Consider the following 19,727-nt stretch of genomic DNA (forward strand, 5'->3'; position numbering starts at 1 on the left):
TAGGAGGCCTGGTGTGGTGTTGTGGGTTAATGCACTAGACTGCAAAAATCAGTTTGAACTGCAAGTTCAGTGGTTCAGGCTAGTTTATATTATTTAAGTTCCAATTTAAAAACAATGTATAGTCTGAAAAGACTTCATAGAAAATGTTGTTAAGTGCTGTCGAGTTGGTTCTGACTCATAGCAACCTTGTATAGAGTTTCCGAAGAGCAGTTGGTGGATTTGAACCATCAACCTTGCAGTTCAAATTGATATTGTGATCCAGTGCTTATCCTACAGCGCCATACCACAACTCCAGATATTCAGATGTTGTTGTTAAGTTCCACTGAGTTGGTTCTGACCCATAGCGACCCTGTAGGGGGTCTCCTAGGAGGGGTTGGTAAGCTTGAACTGTGGACCTTGTAGTTCAAATTGACTTTGCAGTCCAGCACATTAGCCCACAGCACCATACCAGGACGCTAAATATTCACGTAGAAAGTAGTAACAAGGTATTTTGTTTTCCTGGTGCTCAAACATTTATGGACAAACTTCACTTATTAAACCTTAAAATAACTATTTTTTGCTATTTATTATGTATTCACATGTTCTTGATAAAAAAATTAAAAAAAAAGGTACAACTATAGGTAGAAAATTCAGTTCTGAGTTGATTATGATGATTTTCTCAACTAGCTGCTCTATAATATATATATATACAGCTAAATGAAAAGATAAAAAGCCCAGCATACTTGATCACTGGCTTGGCAAGAGAATGAATAACATCGACACACCTTAGTATATGTTCTTTACCTAATGAATTATTCATTTGCAAATATTACCAAAAGTAAAAAATTTATTTAACAGAGTGGTTGGTTTTCTAATACATCACAAACTGTAATGTTGTACTTTTCTATTCTCACTGCTTGTCTTCTATCAGTGGTTGACGTTTCTCCCAAATAGTTTAGTACACATTTAAAGCGGCAATACATGTTATACTTACTGAACTTGGACTGTAATTATAAATCAGTTTTATATACAGAAAATCCATAAATATAGAATTTTTATTCCTGTTTTATCCTTATGTTATGCAAAAAACTGACAAAAATTTCAAATTTTCATTTGGGTCTTTGTAATAAACATGTAAGTACACATTTACATTGGAGATACTTTCTGACAGAAAATAAACACACAGAAGTACTTTTGGTCGTCACTAGATACATCATTAGCTGTCCATTCTCCAAGATGATGTGATACATCATGCTCACTCAAATTTTAAGATTCTGTTTATACACATAATTCAAATATTTAACTTGTATAATTAATGCTTCATTCTGCATTTAAGTTTCTTACAAGAAAGATTCCTTGATCCAATAGTAGGGAGTTTAAAAAATATTTTCAAATATGGTAAAATATTTCTGTACAATTATGTGCAATTTTCTTCATTCTGGAAATATTATAAATACTGAGTCATTTAAGCCATTTCATCTTCATTGTTCAAATCCCAGAGGTAATTCTTGAGATATCTCACATGATGTAAGTACCATCTTTGTAGCATTTCATGGACTCCATTTGTTTTGTCATCGCGAGAACATCATGAAATCCAGTACTGAGGCCAGACATATGTTGAAAGTATGCCTCTTTTTCCACTTGAATTGTTAAATTGTTTACTCCAGCGTCTTTAAGTATTCCTGTAACCTGATTATAAAACCCAGACATTTAAAAGTATTTAATTAAAAAAATGCAAAATTTAATATGTCTTACAAAACTGACATCTTATTTTTTTATAGTTATAGATTGTTGTTTTTGTTAAGTGCTGTGGAGTTGGTTCCGACTCATAGCAACCCTGTATAGGGTTTCCGAGGAGCGGCTGGTGAGCTTGAACCACCCACCTGGCAGTTCAAAGTGCTTATACAGTCTAGCACTTTAACACGCAGCACAACACCAGGACTCCATAGTTATAGATTTGTTGTAGTTACAGATTTGTTGTTATTGTTAAGTGCCAACCCATAGTGACCCTGTATAGGGTTTCCGAGGAGCAACTGGTGAGCTTGAACCGACGACCTTGAAGTTCAAACGGCTTTGCAGTCTAGTGCATAACCCGTAGCACCACACCAGGACTCCATAGTTATAGATTTATAATAGTTATAGATAGGCAAAGATAAATCCTCTAAGTAAAGTTTATTATTCAGTCAGTCAAAATGTTAGATTCTTCTAGAAACCTAGTCAATTACTGTGGTGTTATTCAAAGTAGAAATTTTTCTAATTGGGTTCATCTAGAATACAGACCCCTATCTCCAGCGGTAAGATATACTTATTAATTTAATATTAAATAAGCTATACTGACAGTTAAGGAGCTCTGGTAGCATGGTGGTTACGAATCGGGCTGCTAATCTCACAGTCAGCAGCTCGAAACTACCAGCTGTTCTGTGGGAGAAAAGATGAGGATTTCTGCTCCTGTAAAGATTTACAGCCTCGGAAATCCTGTACAGGGTTGCTATGAGTTGGAACCAACTCCATGGCACATAACAGCAGCAACAGATTTACAGTTACTTATGTTAATTACTTCAATTGAAATTACTTTAAAAATAAGAGTATTACCTGCTGTACTATTCTTTGTTCCAGCACATCAGATGTCACCTGTATATGAATTGTTCCTGCCACAACACTGGCAGAATGACGCCAAAAATGAGGGTCTCGATATGAAATTAAGCCTTCAATTTTTTGTATCTGTTAAATAAATGAAAAAAAAGTGATATATACAACCTTAAAGGCTAGTTTACTTAAAACATAGCAATCCCTTTGGCCCAGGAATCACTATTAAACAGAGATTAAAAAAAAAAAAGTGGGAAAGAATTGTAGGACATCCAGTTAAGGGTGACTATTAGAAAGGCATTCTGATTTAGATGTGATAGGCAGTTCTGAGTGGAAAGCAAATGGGGGTTATAAGTATCTTCACCCCCAAATTTTACCATTACCAATATTCACACACCTTCATTTTCATCTATATAAAATATAGTGAGCTTATTGTACACATAGGTATACCAAGGCTTCTCAAACATTGCCTAGACATATGCCATGAACTACAAGTTCTCCTTTCCATAGATACACATATTATTTGTTTATATAATATATAGATTGTTGTTGTTATGTGCTGTGGAGTCAGTTCCGACTCATAGCAACCCTATGTACAGGGTTTCCGAGGCTGTAAATCTTTACAGGAGCAGAAAGCCTCATTTTTCTCCCCCGAACAGCTGGTAGTTTCGAACTGCTGACCCTGAGGTTTGCAGCCCGATACGTAACCTCTACGCACATTCAAAAAGTACACTCAATGTTCAACAATGGAGGATTACTTAAATATGTTGTTGTGTGCTGTTGTGTTGGTTCCAATCCAAAGAGACCCTGGACAGGGTTTCTGGGGTTGTAAATCTCTATGGAAGCAGAAAACCACATCTTTCTCTTGCGGAGCGGCTGTTGGGTTTGAACCACTGACCCTTTGGTTAGCTGTCCAATGCATAACCCACTGTGCCACCAGGGCTCCAATGAAATATTGTTAAAGTATCGAGTTGGTTTCAACTCATAGCGACCCCGTATAGGGTTTGCACTGCCAAACTTGTGGTTAACAGTCCAGTGCTTGTCCTACAGTGCCACACCAGGACTTCTGTTTATATAAATATATTCATGTAATACTATAACGACATTTAAAAGTCATTAAAATATATTAAGAGTATTTATCAATATGAAATAAAGGGAGAAAAAAATCTTTTTAGAAAATGTTTTGTGAATTATGTGATAGTTTACATTCATCCTATCGTATATTGTTTCATTGCCATGGTTACAATCCCCTCCATGCATCATCAACCAAACAAAGGGTATAAAATTTGCTTTTTAAATGTTTAATTTTATTTAAAAAGTAAATCGGTTCTCTGTAGTCACAAACAAAAAAGAAAACAAAGAAGAAAAGGAGTTAAATATAGCCCTGGCCACAACTGTAGCGATTTCCTCAGCCACCCAGGCTGTGGAGCGGCGTATGTCCGACTCTCCACTGTCTCTTTCTGCTGCCTCAGCTTGCTGTGCTCAAGGGCATTTCTTTCTTTTCGTTTTGTGCCTTCCCCTTCAACAAGTAAATATGTGTGTGTTCTCTAGTTTTTTGCCATTTTTTTAATTATAAAGAAAACAACTTGGAAAAGTCTTTCCAGGTGGCTGAATTATGTATGTCTTTATTTATTGATTTATTTTCCAGTTTTGGACATTTCTGCAGCTTAAAGTTTTTAAGTGCCATCAAGTCGTCATAGCGACTGTGTATATAAGGTTTTTAAAGAGTGGCTGGTAGGATTGAATTACTGAACTTGTGGTTAGCAGTGCAGTTCTTATTCATTCTACAGTGCCACAACAGGATTCCAAGTTTTTCTGTTATTGTTAAGTGCCCTCGAGTCAGTTCTGACTTACGGTGACCCTGTATAGGGTTTCCGAGGAGCAGCTCATTAAGTTTGAACTGCCAACCTTGAGGTTCAAACTGACATTATGGTTGAGTACTTATCCTACGGGACCATACCAGGACTCCAAGTTTTTCTGTGTTAGACATATATTACTTTTGAAATAAAAAATACATTAAAAAAAAAGATGTAGTCACTAACCTAGAGTCCTTGTGTGATATGCTGTAGGATAAACACTGGACGGCCGACTGCAAGGCCGACCAGCCACTCCTTGGCTCTGACTCGCGATGAGTCCGAGCCAACTTGACAGCACTTAACAACAGCAGTCACTAACCTTACTAATCTGACTTATGGAAACATCGGGTTACAATGCAACAGCATACATATTTAACAAGTTAGCCTTTTATAACCAGCTGAAAATTTCTGTACCATAATATGGCAAACCACAAGATGAAAGACATTCTATTCTGTATTTGCTTTTTTCTTTGAACTGCTTGTTTGCAGTCTCAGTCCATTTTTCTAGAGAGTGTCTTTCTAAATTATTATTTAAAGGATTATGATGGTAAATGGTAAGTCTTTGTTTATACATCATATAAACATTTCTTTTGGTCTGCCATTTGTACTTCATATTTCTTAATGGGATATTCTGACAATCTGGATTTGGCTTCTGGTTTCACTTCACAATGAAAAAGGCCTTCCTTATCTCCACAACCACATAAATATTTTCCTGTTTTATTTTAGCAGCTTTATTATTTTTAAAATAATGAGCCCTTATGGCACTGTAAGATAAGTAATGGACTGCAAGTTTGGCTTGAACCAAAGGAGGTGGTTCAAACCCACAAGCCACTCCTTGGAAAACCTATATAGGGTCACTATGAGTCGGAACTGACTCAATGGCACCTAACAGTAACAATGTTCATAAGGATTATTGGTCTATACTTTTCTTTCTTAGTGATGTCAATGTCTTTGCCTGATTTTGTTATCAGGGTTATTTATGCTTGCTTCATAAAATCAATTTTTGAGTTTTCCACCCTTTTCTATATTCCATTAACAGGTTTAGTAGAAGCGGTGTCAGCTTCCCTCTGAATGTTTGGTAGAATTCACCAGTAAAGCCATCTGGGCCTGAGTTTTTGTTTTATTGGGAGTTTTTAAATGATTTGATAAATTTCTTTTGTTTTAAGTCTGTTTCGAGTTTTCAACTTCAGTCTGTGCTAGTTTAGGTGTTTCTAGGAATTTGTCCATCTGTTGTAGGTATTCAAATTTTTTGGAGTATAATTCTTCACAGTATTCTGTGATTATCCTTTTTATTTTGGGTGGTTCTGTTGTTATGTCACTCATAGTTTCTAATTCATGTTACCTTATCTTCTCCTTTTCTTTTGTTAAGATTTGTCAATGGTTTGTCGATTTTATTAATCCTTCTCAAAGAACCAACTTCTTGTCTTGTTGATTCTTTATACTGTTTTTCTGTTTTCTACAGTTAATTGCTTTTTTAGCCTTTTAACCCCCTGAAATATATTTTATTGGTATGGCATCGAGATATAGTTTTTCTTTAAACCAAATGAAAATGTAATTGACCCAAAACTGGTTAACCAGGCCAACCCGTCCTTCCCTGCATTCATTTTTCACTCTAATTTCTGTTGTGTTATTGTTGTTGCTTTTAGATGCCACTGAATCAGTACTGACTCATAGTGACCCTATACACAACAGAATAAAACACTGCCAGATCCTGTGATAACCTCACAATCATTGCTATGCGTGAACCCACTGCTGTTGCCACTGTACCAATCCATCTAGCTGGGGTGGTGGTGGTGGTGGTGGCGGTGGTCTTCCTTTTTCTCCAACTCTCCACTTTACCAAACATGATACCCTTCTGCAAGAACTGGTCCTTCCTAACAATATATCTTTAGTATGCAAGATAAAATCTGGCCATCCTAGCTTCCAAGGAGCTTTCTGGCTATACTTCTTTCAACACAGATTGGTTTGTTTTTTCGGGCAGTCCATGGTACTTTTAATATTCTCCTCCAATATCATAACTCAAATGCATCAATTCTTCTACAGTTTTCCTTACTCACTGTCCGACTTTCACAGGCATATGAGGTTATTGAAAATACCATGGCTTGGGTCAGGCACACCTTAGACCTCAAACTGACATCTTTGCTCTTTCCAACACTTTAAAAAGGTCTTGTGCAGCAGATTTGCCTAATGCAATATGTCATTTAATTTCCTGACTGCTGCTTCCATAAGTGTTGATGGTTGATATGAGCAAAACAAAGTCATTAACAACTTCAATCTTTTTTCTCCAATTATATAGATGTTTACTGGTCCAGTGGTAAGGATTTCTGTATTCTTTATATTGAGGTGTAACCCATACTATAGCTTCATAAGTAAGTATCTTAAGCTCTTTTCACTTTCAGCAAGCAAGGCTGTATCATCTGCATATCACAGGTTGTTAATGAGTCTTCCTCCAATACCGATGCCATGTTTTTCTTCATATAATGCAGCATCTCAGATTATGTGCTCAGCATACAGACCGAATAAGTATGGTGGAAAACTACAACCCTGGTGTACAATTTTGCTAATTTAAAACCATTCAGTATTCCCTTGTTCTGTTCGAACAACTGTTTCTTGGTCAATGTACAAGTTCCTCATGAGCATAATTAAGTGTTCCGGAATACTCATTCTCTGCAATGTTGTCATAATTGTCAATAATCCACATAATCAAAAGCCTTTGCATAATCAATAAAGCACAGGTTAATACATTTCTAGTATTCTTTGCTTTCAGCCAAGATCCAGCTGACATCAGTAATAATAGCCCTCGTTCCACATCCTCATCTGGATCTGGCTTGAACCTCTGAGGCAGTTCTCTGTCAATGTATATTTGCAGCTGTTTTTGGATTATCTTTAACAAAGTTTTACTTGGATGAGATATTAATGATATTGTCCAATGATTTCTGCATTCTGTTGGGTTACCTCTCTTTGGAAAGGGCACAAATATGGATCATTTCCCGTCAGTTGGCCAGGTAGTTGTCTTTTCAAATTTCTTGGCATAGATGAGTGAGTGCCTTCAGTATTTCATCAGTTTGTTGAAAGGTTTCAATTTGTATTCCACCAATTCCTGGAGACTTTGTCTTTGTCATTGCCTTCAATGCGCCTTAGACTTCTTCCTTCAGTATCATTGACTCTTTATCGTAGGCTGTGTTGTGTTAATGTTTACAAAATCCTTCTGATTTTCTTTTTTATTTTTATATGAAGGTGTATTAATTTTGTTTACCCTGTAAACAATTAATTTTTTTCATTTAAAATGGTCTTATCTTGAAAGCTACTTGACTTCATCTATATTTGAAAACTCTACAACTATTTCCTCTTCTTGCTCTGTAGGTGACTTCATTATAAATTGGTATTTACAGTTTCTTATTTTCAGTCTTGTAGGTTTATTTTACTTTACATACCTCTATTTCTGGAGCTCTGGTACAGTAGTGGTTACAAATTGGGCTGTGAACCTCAGGGTCAGCAGTTCGAACCTACCAGCTGTTCTGCAGGAGAAAGATGAGGCTTTCTGCTCCCATAAAGAGTTATAGCCTCAGAAACCCTGTACAGGGTTGCTATGTGTCGGAACCGACTCCACAGCACATAACAACAACATCTGGATTGCAGGTGAAAGCTGAGGCTTTGTACTTCTGCAAAGATTTACAGCCTCGGAAACTCTATACAGGGTTGTTATGAGTTGGAATTAACTCAATGGCACTTAACAACAACATATCTGAATAGAGCACTGGTGGTATCACCTATGTTAATCTTAAAATGTTGTGTACTATTGTTGGTTCTCAGCCAAAAGACCACCTCCTTTAGTATTTTTTGTTAAGTTTGCCTGGTTATTACAAATTCCTTTGATTTCTATTTATCAGGAAATATCCTAATTTTACTTTGTTGGGTATATGATTCTTGGTTGGCAATTTTTAAAGAGTTTTATATATGCTATTCTATGGCCTTCTTACCTAGATTATTTCTGCTGAGAATTCAGACATTAATTTTATTGGTTCTCTTTTATAATAAATTTTTCATTTTTCCTGAGCTGCTTTCAAGAGCCTTTCCTTGTCACAGGATTTTGAGAGTTTTATTATGGCTTGGTGATTTTCTTTTGGGGTTGATCCTGTTTAGGGTTCATTCAACTTCTTGCATGTTTATATTCTTGCCTTTTATAATGTTACGGATGTTTTCTTCTAACAACTATTAGACAATTTTCTGGGTTTTTTACTGTCTTCCTGTTCTGGAATTCTGATCACCCGTAAGTTATTTCTCTTTATGGTGCCCCACATGAATCTTAGGTTTTCATCATATATTTTCCTTCTTTTTTCTGATTGTTCTTCTAGCACCCTAGTATTGAGAAATACATCTTTAAACTCATTAATTCAGGTTTCCACTACTTCAAGTCTATTCCTTTGTCCTTTCAATATGTTGTCAATTTCCAAAATCTTAGTATTAATCTTCCGGATTTCTATTTGTAGGCTTTGTATTATTTCAGAATTTGTATTTATTTTGTCTATTTGTTCTTGTAGTGTTTTCCTGAATTCTTATAAGGTGTGTATTATGTGTGTGTGTTCTTGCTTTCCTTGATCTTTATGTCAATCTATTGACGGTACCTAAATACCATTCTTCTTAATTTGTTCAGAAGTAATTCCGTTAGCTTTTCTTCCTCAGAAATGTTTTCTGGTTCTGCATCTTTCGTCATCTGTTTGAATCATTCTCTTTTATTTCTTTGTGTGAACTAACATTGTATGTTGTCTCTGGGACATTGTAGATGTGTATTTAGCTGATGATTGTATGTTGATGTGCTCTTAGGCATTCCTGTCTCTGGGGTATAGTTAGAGAATGGAGGCATGTGTACCACTCTCGTTCATGCAGCCTAGTTTAGGGTGCTTTTGGCTGGTTTTCTTGGCTGCTCTCTGTCATTGATCAAGTGGTATAGAAGCTGGTCTTGCACATTTCATTATAATACTTTGTCTTGAGCAGCCTTCTGAATTTTTCTATTCTGCTCTTCAATTCTATAATCACAAAATATGATCTGCTAAAGAGTTAAAATTTTCATGCTTATTCTTTGGCCTTAATGGTTTCAAATAAGTTTTAATACTGAATTATCTATCAATCCTTACCCCACAAACAAAAAATAAAACGAATAAATCCTAACGAGAGCTAACTGGATTAAGATTAGAAAAACAATTGAACATTTTCACAATACAATCCTCTCCTCCACAAAAATGTCTCTCTTCATTTATCCAGTCCCTGCTTTATGTCCTTTAATTGAAACTGTGTTTTTCTCTTTAATAGCTTATTTTTCTGGTAAAGTTAAATTATTTAATTTTATATGCATTTAAAAAAGGAAAAGATAGTGAATAAATTATGTACAGTACCTTTTCTAAAGCAATATGTAGCTCTTTTTCATACTCTGGTGGCAGTCTCAGAAGTAGGACCTGACAGGCATCTTTTATTAGTGGGACAACACTAAGAAATATTAATATAGCAATAAAAAGAGAACAGAGAGGGTCAGCAATGAACCATCCAAACTGCTCTATAAGAATTGTGGATACGATCACACCAACACTGCCAAGTGTGTCTGCCAAAACATGTAGAAATACACCTACAAATAAAAAATAGACACGTCTAATTTAGTTCTTTTGGCCATTTCACAAATTTTACTGCGTACCTACTATCTGTTGCTAGGATACTGAATAGTTTTCAGCAGATCTTCTAGACTAAGACAGACTAGGAAAAAAAGTCTGACACACTACTAATGCACATCAGCCAATGAAAAACCTATGGATTACAATAGTTGTACAGGGGGGATGGTGCATATCTGGGCAACATTTTGTCCCATTGTGTATGGGGTGACGATAAGTCAGGAACTGACAGGATGGCAGCTAATAACAACAACTATATACCAAGCACTATGCAATTATGATGAAAAACATGGCCACCTTCCTCGAAATGTTCACAGTATAGTGGTTAAAGGGAAGCACATGGGAAATTTTAACAGTGTGGTGAGTGTTATGATAGAAGGGTTGGAAAGCCTTCTTAGAAATCATGCTCCAGCCAGGTTTTGACATTGCCCAAATAATTCATGCAAGTGTAAATAATCAGAATAAACAAATCAATGTAATAACTGACTAATATTTCTCCCATAATTTTTTATACTACAATAAAATTCTCCCAGTTCATTTGCAGTGAAAGTTCATTAGGGTACATTCTTTGTTTCCCTTGCAAACAATGTTTATTTTACTGCTATTGTAAAACAGAATCTATAATCACCATAATTTAATTAAAAATTGATGTTTATGAACAAATATGAGTATTTTCTACAGTAAACTGGCTTAGCCCTTTTTTAGCTATAGCTTTCTTTTTAAAAATAAAGTGTATCAGAAGCTCAATATTCCCTACAAATAAAACCAGAGAGCCTTTTTAGGACACAGTTGAAAGGTAGTGTATTTGGCAAGGACTCACCCCTCATGTTCGCATTCATGCCTCCACCTGCAGATCCATGGCTGTGCCCATGCCCGTGCCCATGGTCACTGTGTCCGTGACCATGGTGTGAATGGCTGTGATCAGATGAGTGACAGCTTCCTTGAGAAGCTCCATGGCTGTGGTTATGGGCGTGGCTAAAGGCACAGATACCAATAAGGTTTACTATCAGTCCTCCAACTGAGACTGGCTAGTAAAAGGGAGAAAAGAAAACCTTTAAATTTTCTATTAACCTTGCTACTTAAAAGTTACTAAATAACTCTATGTTCTTCTGTTTATAGTTTCCAAAGTAGAGAACACTTTACTATGTTCAATATGCATATATAAAAAGTTAAAAGTATGAAATTTTATACTATTTTAGAAGAAATAGCTTAGCTTTCAAACACCAAAAGGATATGGACTTGCTGAAATGACACGATTAATATATATTTGGTTCACAGATTATGTAAAAACAAATAGTATTTGTTTAGAAAGTTTGAAAGTGTTCTTTACTTAGGTGAGACACATTTTACCTGAAGTCTTGTTTATATTACAAGGTCAATTTCAATAGTTGATAATATCATTAGTCCACCAGACTTAAAATTTTCAATTAGCTTATGAACTTGTATATGCTTAATGGGTTTTTGAGTAAAATCAAATACTGCTTATAGGAGCCCTATAGTCCCAGGAATATTCCACCGTCTACTGAGAAATACTTCATCTTATGTATTACAGTACAGGAAATAAAAGTCCTCCATAATTCTATCTCCACGATAGTCACTCCTAAGAGAATGGTGTCTTTTCTTTGTATCTACTCACATACATACATATATGAGGTAGCTTCAAAAAGTTTGTAGAAAAGTAGAATTGGAAGAATGGAATGTTCAGCTGAACTTTCTGAAGTCCCTTGTAAATGTTTTAAACCAATCATATGGTATTATATAAACTGATTCGTAATTTTTTTTTTTTACTTAGTGCATATTTTTTCTAAGCCACTATATATATATATATACACATATATTTCATTATTTGAAATAGCCTCATAATATTTTCTTGTATGGAGAGCTTTAAATTTATTTTAGTCCCGTTCATTGATGGGAATTCACTTATTCCCATTTTTTTTTTTCTTCTTCTCACCATTACAAACTATGATACAATGAATCATGTACATCTACAGGCTTGTGTGAATGTTTTTGTATGATAAATATTAAATAAAATACAAAGGATATAAGTATTTAAAAGTCCAACAGGTATTTGACTCCAAAAACATCTCACTAATATATACTTTTACGGCGCTCTGGTAGTGTACTGGTTACGTGTTGGGCTGTTTAAATTGTGGTGAGAGGTATTTGAAGGGGACTATTAGAACAAGTAAGGAAGTAGTGTCACTTTGTCTTCAGTACTGCACTAACGATGCTAAAGTTCTAAATGCAGAATTCTTACTATGACCTGAAGTTCCACATCTCATTTAAGAGATAAGGCAAGGAGAAGAGACAAGTCTTTTAAACTTATCTTCCTGTAAACCCTTTAAAATTCAATTTTCTTGCTTGAGTTTTTAAAATCTTCAACATTGTATAAATTTTCTAAGATATTTAAAAACATACCTTGAAACAAAAACATTTAATATTAGAAAAAAACCCCAGTATGTTCTACAATGTCATATAATATTTTTACCACTAAAATATTAGATAAAAAGCCAGTATTTTAAAAGTAAGTAAGGACTCATGGTGATTTAAATAGAAAATAAAATTTCCCTAGATCTATAGTAACTATATGGAAAAAGGTAACTATGAATAAAAGAGCAGAAATTGAAATTGTTGTTGTTAAGTGCCATAGAGTAGGTTCTGACTCATAATGACCCTGTATAGGGTTTTGGAGACTGTAAATCTTTGTGGGAGCAGCTGGTGGGCTTGAACTGCTGGTCTCATGGTTTGCAGTCCAGTGCATATCCTACAGAGCCACTGCACTCCCCAGAAATCCAAATAGGAAAACAAAAGACTTACTGTTAACATGTGTGTGTCTAATTCTGGAGGATCAATCAATCTAGCCACTGACTCCATGAACACAAAAAAAGCTATTACCATTAGAAAAAGTCCATTAATAAATCCAGAGAGAATTTCTATTCGGCCATACCTAAAAGAGTATAGAGTATATTTTTAGAAAAGATTAATGACAAATATTTTTAAAAGTATAAATACTATTACTTTATAAACGAGGAAATATTTTAAAACTATACATGGTAAAACTAAAAAGTTATCAGGATTTTAAACATCTGGCTAATGTGTAAGATGTTTAATACGTTTGTTTATCTGTGCTGAAATTTTACACTGAGCTCTTTCTTCAGTGTCCCCTCCACACAAAGCCTTTCCTAATTTCTTAGCAAAAAGTTTGATCTCCCTCCATTAAACTTTTTCTGTCCTCTGTTACCTTACATGGTACATGGGACACTGCTTTGTGCCAACACTATTTCTACTCTCAGCTCACTCCGTTTTCATAATATAAACCATTGAGAATATGAACTATATTTTAATAATCTATTCAGAGTTGTTGTTAAATGCCATCAAGTCGGTTCTGACACACAGCGACCCTGTATAGGATTTCTGAGGAGCAGCTGGTGAGCTTGAACCACCAACCTTGCAGTTCAAGTGGCTTTGAAGTCTGGTGCATTAACACATAGTGCCACACCAGGACTCCCTATTCAGAGTAGGTCTTCTTAAAATATTTTGCATGAATCAAGGACTCTAATATTTGTTTAAGTGAATTATCTGCTTAATGAAAAGATATTTTCATACACAGTCACTTCAAATTTTTAGTATTATATTCTTAGGCACATTACATGTTTTTTTGTAAACCAAGAAAATCCCAGAGCATGTTAGTTTATTTGTGAATACGATGCACGCTATATGTATGTGTATGTTACATGTAAAAAACATACAGTAGTGTTTTAAATAGCAAAAATGTGAATGATCATGCATATTCTATTTGCCTTACAGAAACATGTTGGGCAAAGATCTCAAGATTCTAGCTGATTTTGTTCTCTGTCTATAAGAAGGATTTATTAATTATATAGTTTTGCACTTACTGCCATTCAGTATTTGCCCTATGCTTGGTTCATTTTGTCTTATCTATTTCAATTAAAGAATGAAGCTCTGGAAAATTATTTGTATTAAAAGTACTAAAATTTATAACCTAAGATGAAATTTGCCTTTAGGTTTTTTTCATTGTGCTACATTATCATCTTGATAAGTCCGTGTACCTACCCATAAGAGAAAATCCGAGTTGCTTTCCATCTGCTCATAAGGGCAGCAAACAGTCCCATGACCAAAGCTGAGCAGTCAAAGAGCATGTGAAATCCATCAGAGATCAGTCCCAGACTATTGGTCAACACACCATAGAATAATTCCACAAAGGTAAAAAGCTTTTAAAAAAAAAATGTTAAAAAATAAGGAGTTGTACATTGGAAAATACTGCTTCAATAGAAAAAATTTTTTTCAATACTAATTTATCAGAATATCAACTCTTAATACCAATTCTTATTAGAAGAAATCAGATAACACTGCCTCTTTGGTTACTTAATTGCAATTTATATGGAAATCTATAAATTTAAGAAAGACTGTGCTAAATCAGACATGTCCATCTTTTAAGTTAATTAAAATGGAGAACTTTTTATTCCCATGTCTATAATAATCAATGAGCCAGAATACAAAATGCTAACAATCATTAGGTCTGTAGTGAGACCACAGCAGTAGATAAAATCTTTACTGATTTGAAACAGCATACCCAACCAATTACTTCTAAAATACCTAAAAAATTATTTGCCTATGTAATCTTGCTACTGCATAGAGGAAACAAGTTTTATTCTATCTTTATCAGAAATTTAAGAATTTCTAAAGTTACCAGAGCTATCAAATTATTAAGTTGTTAAGATATACTACTAACATTTGAAAATCTTACCATATTCAAGCACAAGAAGTAAAAGATCTGCCTAGAATCACTCTCCTCAAGGATCTGTTTTAATGATTCTTTAATAAACCTAGGCATGGATTGAGAGCTATGCTGAAAAGCATCACCCATGACGTTATAAAGAGGTGTTCCTTCAGGAGAATATCCAATAAGGGTACCTTTCTGTCCTTTCTTAGAGGGAGATGATAAAATATTGGCAGCTACAAGGGGAAAAAAAGGGGGAAATCACAAAAGTTTTAAAAGGTTAACAAAAACCAACACGCTGTCAGCACTAAATGTAATCACCAGATAATTTCCCAAATTAAGTACAATACTTGAACATCATTGTTCATAAAAAGAAATTTGTATAAATAAAAATAAGGGGGAAAAGCTTACACAAGATGAAGAATATAGCACTCACAACCACGCCTCCAGACAGGACATGCTCAGTGCTCTCCTGGTGTGCTGCTTTGTTCATAACTCGAAGCTGGTCTGTTAGGGGATGTGTCCAAAAATTTCCAAAAATGAGAGCACTAATAAAAATGGGAAAGGACCCATAGCGGGCACATTTGGAAACGTCCATTTTGACTGAACAAATGGAATCCACATAGAAGTCCAGGATCATAACAAAAAAAATAACCGTTGTAAAAGGCATAATGAGAGAAAACCAAGACTCTACCTTACTCTGAAAATTAAAAAAAAAAAAAAAAAAAGAGAAAGAAATTGTTAGTACTGCATGGTCAAAAAATTCAGATCTTATGTTTTAGTTAATGCTTCTATGTAAGCCAGTATTTTCAAGTTTTAACATGATTCATAAAATATCAAACATCAGCACTATAAGACACTGACATTTTCCCAGGACTCCTTTCCAGTTATAAATTAGAATGGGCAAAATATTAACAAGCAAAAGCATAATTACTTAACGAATTACAAATACTAGCTGACCTAAGACATGGTGGACAATTTTGTTTGTTCAACTGATTCCTTTGGACTATAGAAATATATTGTTACTGTTGAGTGCTATCGACTCGGTTCCAACTCATAGCGATTTTGTGCAGGGTTTCTGAGGAGCAGCTGGTGGGTTTGAACTGTCAACCTCGTGGTTAGCAGTTCAGTGCTTATCCTGTAGCATCAGGAGGCCAACAGAAATGTCAGGGCTATGTAAATGCAATAGTGTTTGACTTTTATTTTCTGTAAACAGTAAACATTAAGTCCAAATCTTTATCAAAAATTGTAAAGAAAAAGCAAAGATAACTTAAGCTACTTTCAACATAAAAATGAAATGCAATGTAAGAACTAAAATTTTAAGTAATAGAAATCCCTTTGACTTGTTACCGGAAGTTCTTATTCTTACCTCAGTGGTCACAGAAAGCATGATAACCCATGGACATAAGATCAACGCAGAAACAAGATGGGATAAAGCTTGAAGACGTTTGGCTCCACCAACATCTATGGAAAACTTTCTGGAAGCTGTGTGAAAGCCAACTTTACAACACAAAGCCAGTACCAACAACAGTACTCCACCCTATAAGTACAGTGAAATAAGTCTCATTAGCAGCACAGTTTAATAATGAATTCTTAAGTACATTACATTTGAAGGAAAGCAACTGGTATGTTTCTTTCCATAGCTCATATTATTTAATGCAAGTATATAAATGGAAAGCAAGGTGATTAATTACTTGTAACTTATTTTAAATGTACTAATAAGGTTGTAAGTGCTGTAACTTTTCAGGATCTTTGGATCATGTTAGCAACAAACACAAGAACATACCTTGTGATCTGCCACACCTAAGAAGGCAATGGCTGTGTACAGCATGTGAGTGAGAGCACTGTCGTGATGTCCTTCGGCTAAGTGAGTCAGTGTAAAGGAAAAACACCAAACAGTAACCCTTGGAATTGTGAAGTCCTTCTGAAATTTTGGCTGTTTTGGGTTGAAGAAAGATAATTCTAGGGATAGAAAACCTGAACACTCTCAGTAACATTTCTTTCTTTTTTTTTTTTTTTTTTAAAAAACCCCAACACTTCATCAATTAAAAAATTAATTTTAGGATATTATACACTGGAATGGGCTAATTCTCCAAAATAATTACAATAGTGCTTATGACACAGCTGCTACATTTCAGTATTCAAACTCCAAATACTATGTGCATACATATGAGAGAGTTTCAAAAAATTTATGGAAAATGGAACTGAAAAGACAAAAGAATTTTCTCCTTGAACTTTTTGAAGTCCCCTTGTGATGTAAACAGGACAAAAGGACAAGAGTACGAACTCTCCTCAGACAACTCCTGCCTGGTGGTTAGCATGACATTAACACCAGCCCTAAATTTTATCGTCTAAGTTAATGACCTCAGCAAAGCAGCAAGCAAAAGAGGGTGGGGTAGAGAGGGCAGGATGTATCACAAGCAATATGGAGCTTTATCAAAGTCATGACCCCCTGCTTCATTGTAACAAAGTAAATTATTATTAGTTTACCAGCAAGTTTTAGGCCAGTGAGTATCAGTACCCAGAAGAATTAAAACTGGTGCCGAGTTCTACTGAATGGGCTGGGCAAAGGTATGTGATGGGAAAGAACAAGACACATCTGTAGAGAAAAATGTCTTGATTTTTTTTTTTTTTTAACTGGAAAATTGGGTTTGTTCGTGAGGACACTGGGGGCTAGACTGGAAATAATAATTTAGGATAAGAGTATGAATACCAGGTTAAGGACTTTGAATTCTTTCTTTCAGGCAAGAAGATGCTAAAGGTTTTTCACTTCATTTCAAGAAAGTTTAAACTTTATAATTGCCATTAACTTTCAGAATGAATATTTGAATTGTATTATACAAGGATACAAACAGATGAGTGAGTGGGAATTCAGAGATTGTTTCTTAACACCAACCCCACTGCCATCACTGAGTCTATTCTGACTCGTAGCGACTCTGTGGGAAAGAGTAGAACAGCCTCAAAGGGCTTCCATGGCTGTGCATCTTTATGAAGCAGACTTCATTTTTCTTCCTCAGAGCAGCTGGTGGGTTTGAATCAACAATCGTTTGGTTAGCAGCCCAGTACTAACCCACTGTGGCATCAGGTCTACTCCTTTTCTTGGCACCAGGACATTCTAAAATATTCTTTTGCTATCCCTACATTTCTGAATATTTAGGGTGCTAATGAAGGTATTGAAATGTTATAAAATATTTAATTTAGAATGTATTTATTCACTATTTGAGTACTTTGAGTTAGTATCCCTACATTTATCTATCAGTTTCATTCATGATTAATCAGTTTAATTCACTTGCCCTTCTTTTCCCATTCTGTCAGTCTTCTAGTTTTCTGCAAAATTTAAATAATTCTAATCTATTGCAAAGGATACGGTGTTCAGCCATTTTAGCCATGAGATCATCATTGTCGAAAAGCAATAAACAGATCACAGCAATAATGAAGAAAGCAGCTCCTCTTGTCTAAAAACAAAGAAAATAATACCAAGTATGGCTTTTACAAGAGTTGATTATTAAGACTATGACTACAGAAATCCTTACAAAATTTTTCCCAAATAAATTAAGAAAAAATAACATAAGCTCAAAGTCCTTATTTATACAGCACAAATGCAGTAAATACAGTAAGATGTAAAAGTAAAGCGCGCCAATACATTCTGCAGGATACATGAAGGACATTTAAGATACTGTGAAGTTAGCAGTCCAGTGCCTAAACTATAGCACCATACAAGGACTCCAAAGAATAATTGTTGAATGCCATTGAGTTGGTTTCAATTCATAGCAACCTTGTAATGGACTCCTGGTGTGGCAATGTAGGATAAGTACTGGACTGCAAAACACAAGGTTAGTGGGTCAAGCCCACGAGCTGCTCCTTGGAAACCTTGTACAGAGTCAGAATCAACTCTATGGCACTTAATAACAACAATATTGGGTTTACAAGAATCAGCTGGTAAATTTGAACTGCCGACCTTTCCGTTAGCAGTCTAGTGCTTATCCTACAGTGCCACAGTTTATTGTTGTTGTTAAAGCCATCCAGTTGGTTCCGACCCACAGCGACCCTGTATAGGGTTTCTGAGGAGCAGCTGGTGAGCTTGAACTGCCAATCTTGCAGTTCAAACCAACTGTGCAGTCCAGTGCATTAACCCACAGCGCCACATGAGGAGTAGGGGCTTACTTTATTTTGAAACATGAAAGGAATAGACAGTTAATTTATAACAATCTGAGCAGTCTAAGTATTCATAATATGATACTCTTCATTGTTTGAAGCTATAATTACCCTTCTTTTTTTGATGAAAAGAATAAAGAAGGTACATCTACATTATAAACTTATGTGATTTCTAATATCTAGTAAAGATACAAAGCATTTAAACACTGATAAACCTTCTAAGGTTATGTTTTCATTCCTGTGAAAAATTTTTGACAAAAGATGTCTTTCTGACAAATGATAGAAATGATACACTAGCAATTTATGCAGATGTTTTAGAATGTTAGATATAAATGTACTCAAAATAACATTACTATACATTCTGTATTTATGTTGTTGTTGTTGTTGTTGTTAGGTGTCATTGAGTCAGTACCGACTCATAGAGAACCTACTATGCACAGTAGAACGAAACACTGCCCGATCCTGGGCCAACCTCACTACTGTTCCCATGCTTCAGTCCATCGATGTTGCCACTTGGCCAATCGATCTTGTTGGGAGTCTTCCTCTTTTTCTCTGACTCTCCACCTAATGCAATGTACATCATTTGATTTCTTGACTGCTGCTTCCGTGAGTGTTGATAGTTGATCCAAGAATGAAGTCCTTGACAACTTCAATCTTTGCTCCGTTGATAATAATGTTGTTTATTGGTCCAGTGGTGACAATTTTTGTTTTCTTGACATTGAGATGTAATCCATACCGAAGGCTGTG

General features: G+C 35.2%; 1 protein-coding gene across 1 annotated transcript in view; it reads right to left on the reverse strand.

Moving 5' to 3' along the window:
- Positions 1 to 808: 808 nt before the first annotated feature.
- SLC30A5 (solute carrier family 30 (zinc transporter), member 5) overlaps positions 809 to 19,727 on the reverse strand; it is a 53,437-nt gene continuing 34,518 nt past the window's right edge. The window contains exons 6-16 of the mRNA XM_006870969.1: positions 18,193 to 18,280; positions 16,612 to 16,688; positions 16,195 to 16,365; positions 15,237 to 15,525; positions 14,853 to 15,061; positions 14,159 to 14,316; positions 12,902 to 13,031; positions 10,902 to 11,109; positions 9,815 to 10,041; positions 2,572 to 2,700; positions 809 to 1,668 (exon numbers count right to left, since the gene is read on the reverse strand). Coding sequence (XP_006871031.1) covers positions 1,498 to 1,668; positions 2,572 to 2,700; positions 9,815 to 10,041; positions 10,902 to 11,109; positions 12,902 to 13,031; positions 14,159 to 14,316; positions 14,853 to 15,061; positions 15,237 to 15,525; positions 16,195 to 16,365; positions 16,612 to 16,688; positions 18,193 to 18,280 — 1,857 coding nt within the window. The 3' untranslated portion in view covers positions 809 to 1,497. The remainder of the gene's footprint in view (positions 1,669 to 2,571; positions 2,701 to 9,814; positions 10,042 to 10,901; positions 11,110 to 12,901; positions 13,032 to 14,158; positions 14,317 to 14,852; positions 15,062 to 15,236; positions 15,526 to 16,194; positions 16,366 to 16,611; positions 16,689 to 18,192; positions 18,281 to 19,727) is intronic.

Source organism: Chrysochloris asiatica, unplaced genomic scaffold (assembly GCF_000296735.1).
Source record: "Chrysochloris asiatica unplaced genomic scaffold, ChrAsi1.0 scaffold00157, whole genome shotgun sequence".
Taxonomy (NCBI): domain Eukaryota; kingdom Metazoa; phylum Chordata; class Mammalia; order Afrosoricida; family Chrysochloridae; genus Chrysochloris; species Chrysochloris asiatica.